General features: G+C 53.3%; 1 protein-coding gene across 1 annotated transcript in view; it reads left to right on the top strand.

The window, feature by feature from the left end:
* The window catches only part of IVD (isovaleryl-CoA dehydrogenase), a 14573-nt gene extending 8962 nt beyond the window's left edge, over window positions 1-5611 (top strand). Inside the window, exons 7-12 of the mRNA XM_014534854.1 lie at window positions 888-984; window positions 2142-2235; window positions 2727-2808; window positions 3313-3417; window positions 3518-3590; window positions 4274-5611. Of these exons, the coding sequence (XP_014390340.1) occupies window positions 888-984; window positions 2142-2235; window positions 2727-2808; window positions 3313-3417; window positions 3518-3590; window positions 4274-4407 (585 nt within the window). The 3' untranslated portion in view covers window positions 4408-5611. The remainder of the gene's footprint in view (window positions 1-887; window positions 985-2141; window positions 2236-2726; window positions 2809-3312; window positions 3418-3517; window positions 3591-4273) is intronic.
* Window positions 5612-6930: the final 1319 nt, after the last annotated feature.

Consider the following 6930-nt stretch of genomic DNA (forward strand, 5'->3'; position numbering starts at 1 on the left):
GAATTTAATTTTATCAATAAATAATATCATTATTAAGTATGATATCAAGTTTTATTCAATGTACCTATAGTTTAACCAAGACTTAAAACTTTAAGTAAAGTTTATTAAGTTAATTTTAGGGAACGTTGTGCAGTGAAAGATGTAGTGTCGAGGATTGAGAAAGATATGTTGAGATGGTTTGGACATATAGAGAGGATGAACAAAAGGAGATAGATGAAATAAGTATACAAGACCAGTGTGGATGGGAGAGTTGGAAGGGGTCGACCTCAGCGAACGTACCTCAATCAGAGTGAGGACATTTTTAGTAAAGGCCAGCTTAGGAGTTCCCTAATTAAGTTAATAACAATGTACCTACCTATATAGTTTAAGTTTAAAAAATTTGGCTCTCAAAAGAAATTTCAATCGTTGTACTGTTGATATTTGGCTCCGTTGACTAAAGAGTTTGCCGACCACTGGTCCAGGCCAAAGCACACAGGTGGTTGAATTGATCCCAGCTGTGATTCAATTAGGTACAGATGGCAGAGGAACAAAGGGCCAAAGGAATTGCATGGGCCCGTGAGAATATCTTGGAAATTATTTCCCTAAGGAAAGGAAACAAAGCTAGGAAGGGTCAACCGGGCCCTAGGGATCAGGCGTTTGAGAAAGAAGTGCCCCCGTGAGAAGTGGGGAGAGCGCAAGCTAGCGGCAGAGAAGGCCAGGGTCTGGTGGGGTGTTAGGGCTGGAGCTTCCAGGAGTGGACCCGTACAGGGTGGCCCTGGGATCGGAATGCTGGTCTGCGTGGGAGTACTGGGACTGGATGGGAAGGTGGGCTTTTTGCAAGGGTCTTCCTTTTACTAGACCCTGTTGGGCCTGGTCTGTACTCAAGGCCACCTTTTGTTTCTGTGAAGAGCATGCCTGGCTTCAGCACCGCCAAGAAGCTGGACAAGCTGGGGATGAGGGGTTCTAACACCTGTGAGCTCATCTTTGAAGACTGCAAGGTTCCTGGTGAGTCTAAGAAAGGGTGAGCCCCTGTGGTGACCCCTTCAGAAGCTGAGAAAGCCCATCTCTGGGTTAGAGTGGCTCCCATTGTTAGCTTACCAATGACTGTGGCTGGCCCACGGGCCCATACGTGTGGGACTCTGGGGCTGAGGGGCAGCTGTTTTCCCTGTGTGCCTGTTTCCTGTGTGGATAGCACACTGTGTCTGGGTTGGATTCCAGTATCTGGAATAGAAAGATAAGATCCGCTCTTGCCCTCTAACGTCCTTCAGACGTCCTTGTTTGCACGTTTCCCAGTACAGCCTGTGTGAGGTGTTCATTAACAATGCTAAAACCCCATCCAAGCACACTGATGGAAGCCGGACTCAGTGAAGGGAAGGCATCAGTTTGGGTATTTTCTCCCCTGAAGTGTAACTGAAAATGTGACACGTTGTGGGAGATCCAGCACACCCTTCATGTGCTAATGAGACCAGAGACATAGATTTGGTCACCGACTAGGTTTACTCTGCACCTCAGCCACAGACCACGCCTCACCCTCATGATCCACCGCCCAAGAAAAGTATGCTTTGGTTACAAAGATTATCAAGGGAGTGGGGGGTCAGTGCAGATCCTCCTTCGTAAGCAGGAAAACACTCGGAGGTCACCCAAGGTCCCGGCTTCCGGGGAGGAGAGGGGCTCAGCAGTTTCTGACACCAGTGTGGACTGGCCCATCTCCCGAACGATGACTATTCCATGGACACTCTTGGAGGGGAGGGGACGGGTGATATTGGACCAGAGCAGGCTCAACCTGAGGGAAAGGGTAATTACGGACACAGGCGTGAAAATACTAGGAAGGGTTTGGGTGACTTCTAGACCAAATTAGCTTTTCTTCTTCCCATCCAAGGCAGTGGAGGAGGAAAAGACCTAAGAGTCGGGCCTTTGGGTCTGATCCTATGGATCGTGTGTGTATGGGGGCGGGGATGTCTGTCTGGCAAGCTCTACTTCTGACGGGGAGTGGTAAACTCTATCCTTTTCTCTCATCCAGAATCTCCCTCGTTGAAGGTCAGGTGACATATTTTAGTGCCTGGTATGAGAGCCATGGTACCAAACCTAGTAGCTCTTATAAAGTGAGAAGTCTGTGGGTGGTGGACAGCCCTCTTCCCTCTGACCAGCACTTTTCCCAGCAGCTGAGAACATCTTGGGCCATCTAAGTAAGGGCGTCTACGTGCTGATGAGTGGGCTGGACCTGGAGCGGCTGGTGCTGGCTGGTGGGCCCCTCGGGTGAGTGTGAGGCTCAGGGTGGGGGTGGGGGAGCTGGGCTCTTAGCTTCCCTGGCAAGCAGTGCCCTGGCAAACGGCAACCACAGCCACAGTCTTCCCCTCCTGGCCGATGCACCTTATTTCCTGGAAATGAAAACAACCTCCTACTCCCATGCGTTGTTTCTTCACACTGAAGGTAAAGAACATTCTTTGAAAGACAAAATGCCTGAGGAGCAATACTGCTCGGTCACCTGAGATGTGAAACAGGACACCCAGGCTCTAAGGCCCCACTGCACAGGGGTCTTGCCGCTCTGTCTGGTCTTGGGGTGCAGTGACTGAGCAGGGGCAACCAGTGTCCTCAGTCTCCTTTTCTCCTCTCTAGAACTCCAGCTCTTTGCCCCACTGAGCTGTCCCCTCCCGCCCCCCAAGCCTTTTCACACTGGCATTTTGCCACCCCAGCTGGCAGCAGGGGGACAGGGAGGCACCACCCCAGTGTCTTTGTCCTCCCCACAGGATCATGCAGTCCGTCCTGGACCACACCATTCCCTACCTGCACGTGAGGGAAGCCTTTGGCCAGAAGATTGGCCACTTCCAGGTGAGTGGAATGCTTTGTCGACATGTCCTCTGTCATTGGGTTCAAGTTTTCTTTCACAAATGAGAACGTGGAGCATGTGCTATGGGCATCTGCCAGCCTTCCCCAGCAGAGTGATTTGAATGCTTGGAGGGCAGGCTTCTTCAGCGTGCTGCCTGGCTTGGGAGGTTGTCGGGAAGTTCACCACATGTCTCCTCACTTCTCGTTTGAGATGAATGAACTAGGCACTGTGAGGGTGAGGCGTGGGGTACCGGGGGCGGCGTTTCTAGTCACCCTTTCTGGTGTGAAGACGCTGCAGGACGTGAATGAGGGTGGTGGTGGGTGGAGGGCCACTTCAGGGAGCAGCAGCAGCCCTCTACCCTCTCTGTCATCCTAGGCAAGTCCTGTCCGCTTTCTGTGCCCTGATGGTGCCATTCTGGCTGTCAGGTTGCTGCTGCCGATCTGCTTTTGGTAACTAGGGAGAGTATCTAAGAGGAAAGTTGACGTGTGACCTCCCTTTGTGCCCAGCTGATGCAGGGGAAGATGGCCGACATGTACACCCGCCTTATGGCATGTCGGCAGTACGTCTACAATGTCGCCAAGGCCTGCGACGAGGGCCACTGCACCGCCAAGGTAAGGGTGGGCCTGCCCCGAAGGAGGCGGCGGGCGGGTTGCTGGAACTCGCTCTCTGTGTGGCCTGGCAGGGCCTGCTGACCTGGGCCTCCTCCCACAGGACTGCGCGGGTGTGATCCTTTACACAGCTGAGTGTGCCACACAGGTGGCCCTGGACGGCATTCAGTGTTTCGGTAAGTGGCCCCCGCTCCCCACTCCCCTTCCCAGGGCTTGCCTGTGGCTGCCTCCAGGAAGAGGTGTCCTCTTCACCCCTCACTCTGAGCTTCAGCTAGCTGCAGCGGAGCTGGTGCTATTCGGCTGCTTCTGCCCCAGTTATTACGAGAACATGGAAAAGCAAATGAGAAAACTGCTGGAGGCAGCACACCCCCCTCACGCCTAGTCCTACGGACACCGGGAAGTGGAGAGAGATGCCTCAGAGGGGGGTGGACAGCCTGGTTTCAAAGCTGCACAGTGGTTAAGAGCACAGACTCCAGCCAGATGGCCTAGGTTTGAGTCTTGGTTTTACCACTGACCAGCTTTGTGACTTGTGCAAATTACTTCACTTCTCTGAACCTGGCACCCCGTAAATGCTATGCAGCATCGCCTTATCCCCCTTCTCCACGTCCACCAGTGGTCCTCTTGCCTGCCTGCTGTCCTCTGCCCTCTGGGTGGCCTTCCGGCCCCTTGTCCACTGTCCTCCTAAGTAAGGTATTCCCCATACCCGCCCTCTCACCAGCTTTTGCTGGTTCTCTTTCATCAGTCTCTCTTCCTCTGGCCTGTTTCTGTATCCTTGGCCTTCTGTTTGCTTCTCTTGCTTTGCCCACTTCCCATCACTTTTCCTGTTGTCCTTTCTTCTCTGCCCACACCCTGGCTACAGGTGGCAACGGCTACATCAATGACTTTCCCATGGGCCGCTTTCTGCGAGATGCCAAGCTGTATGAGATCGGGGCCGGGACCAGTGAGGTGAGGCGGCTGGTCATCGGCAGAGCCTTCAACACGGACTTCCACTAACGCCAGGGCCTGCACCCTCTTCCCAGCACCTCGAGGCCTTTCTTTGGAAGTAGAGTTGTGGCAGCTCTCCTCCCCTGCCTGAGGCAGGTCCTGGGGCTTGGCTGCCCTTGCACCCGCCTGCTGGCCTCTGCACGAGGTTGCGTCCTCTACAATGGCAGCCAAGCACTGGGGGCCGCGGAGCCAGGCCAGCCAGCCTCGGAAGTGTTCAGTGGCTTAAAATGGGCTCGACAGGAAGCATAGTGGCTTTTCTGGGCTACGGGGATGGGCTTTGGTGACTGCCCTTGCTCTCTAAATTCCAAGCCTGACGCACCCACCTCCCAGGGTGGTCACATGGGGGCAGGCAGGCAGTCACCTCCGTTTTGGGGGTGAGCCTTGGCAGGGAGCCCTCTGCTCATTTACTTGAACCTGGTGGCTTTCCCAGGGGGAAACCCCCCAAAACCTAGCCTTTCTTTCTGCTGATTTCCAGAGGCATCAGCCCCTCGCAGCTTGTGAGCAGGCACCCACTCTTCACAGCCCTGCATCCTTCCAGGGGCTTCACTCTTTAGGGCTGAAATCCCCCACTCAGGGGTGGAGCTCTGGGAACAGGCATCTCAGAACATGTGCCATCTAGACCAGCGGTCGCCAACCGGTGGTCCCCGGACCACTGGTGGTCTGTGAGGTCCGAAAGGTTGGCGACCACTGATCTAGACTCTGCGGTGGGGTAGAGGTCAGCATGCTTGTAAAGGATCAGCACCTCTGAGCCCTTCAGCACTGCTGGGCCACCACCACCATCGTCCTGGCCATGTGACAGCCGGCAGCTGACTGGGCAGCAGGCCTGCGTTGGCTGGCTCCACTCCAGCCAGGGCTGCCTGTGTACATTTCTCTGGACACCCTACGGCTAATTCTGTTACAACTGCACAGCGGCTGCTGCCATTTTATATTAAACGTTACGAAGCAGACCCATCTGCTTCTACTCTGGTGTTTTTGGGGAGAAGCAATTGGCTTGCCTCCTGTCTGGCTCCAGCCCCGTGGAGAGTGACCGGTCTGGGTCCTGCCCTCTAGTCTGCTCATTGAAAGGGGGACACCGGCATGAAATCAGCCCTTAGAAGAGAAGAAGTCTCATCCTCTCTTTTCCAGATCCCCAGAGATTTTATAAAGGCAGTTAGAAGCCAGAGTGGCAAGAGCCTTGGAGCTAGAAGGAAGCTCATAAATTTTTGGAAACCATCCCCATGGTTTGTTTGTTTATTTGTTTGTTTGTTAGTCCTCACCCAAGGATACTTTTTTCATTAATTTTTTTAGAGAAAGTGGAGGGGAGAGAGGGGAGAGAGAGTGAGAGAAACATTGATGAGAAAGAGACACATCTATTGGTTGCCTCCTGCATGCACCTGTCCAGGGCCAAGGGGTGAGCTCTTGAGCAGACAGGAACCCAGGACCCTTCAGTTCAAGGGCCAACCCTCTAACCACTGAGCAAAACTGGCTAGGGCCATCCCCATGTTTTTTAAAAGAGCAAGACAGTTTGATTTTCCCAAGGTCAGAATGGAAATCTAGAATCCAGAGCAACAGAAATGGGCATTCTGAAAATGCCATCATGGGCCCCCACTGTACAGCTGCCTGGATGGAGCACAGAGAGGAACAGGTTAGGCTGTTCCATTCAATCCAGGTTCCCTAGAAGAGAGCACTGGTTTTCTGGGTTCTCAGTCCAGTGATGCCCCTTTAGATCTTTGGTCCTGGCCTGTAGCCAAGTGCTGTTCCATACCTACCCCAGCCCGTTCCAGCCTAAGGGAGCCAGACCCAGGGCTCGTGGCACTGCCCTCTCACTTCCCCACTCAGCCTCTTGTTGTGTTGATGAATGTGGCTAAAATGGTGGTCTTACGGGGTTTAGTGTGTAGCTGGAACAACCAGCCCAGAGACATTCACAGTGTGACACAATGGGATGTTTCGTCCAGTCAAGGTGGGTTACAAACCTTGCCACCGACTTGGGAAGAAAGCGATCGTTCTAACACCAAAAGAATGTGTAGCTTGAGTGAGTCATGAATGGAAGAGCAGGGGCCCTTCCACTTTGGTTCTTGTGGGAGTCCTGGCTTGTTTACACGCACTGTGCAACTCTACCGCCTCCGGGGCCAGCCCTCCTCCTTCCTGGGGCTGCCTCTAATTCCACTCCAATTGTAAGCCAGTCACACTATCAGCCCAAGCTCCCCCGTTGACTACCGTCCCTGCTTTCCCACTGCTTGCCCTGTGGGATGGTAGTAGAAGCTAAGGGAATGGTTCTCCAAGTGTGGTCTGGGCACACCCGTTATGAGAGCTTGGCAACCTGTAAAAAAATAAAATGCAGATTCCTGGATGGGCTCCAGACCTACTCACATCTCCAGGGGTAATTCTGAGGCACAGGCCACCTTTCAGAACAACTGGTCTGTCTGGGGCTGTAGCTACAGGACGCTTCCCAGAGGCCTGAGTCCTAATTCTAAACCCATATAACCTAGTAATGGCAATACCTTACCTATGCAGCACTCTCAACTCTCATTCTGACATATTAATTCCTTGATC

The sequence above is a fragment of the Myotis brandtii genome, unplaced genomic scaffold (genome assembly GCF_000412655.1).
Source record: "Myotis brandtii unplaced genomic scaffold, ASM41265v1 scaffold133, whole genome shotgun sequence".
NCBI lineage: Eukaryota > Metazoa > Chordata > Mammalia > Chiroptera > Vespertilionidae > Myotis > Myotis brandtii.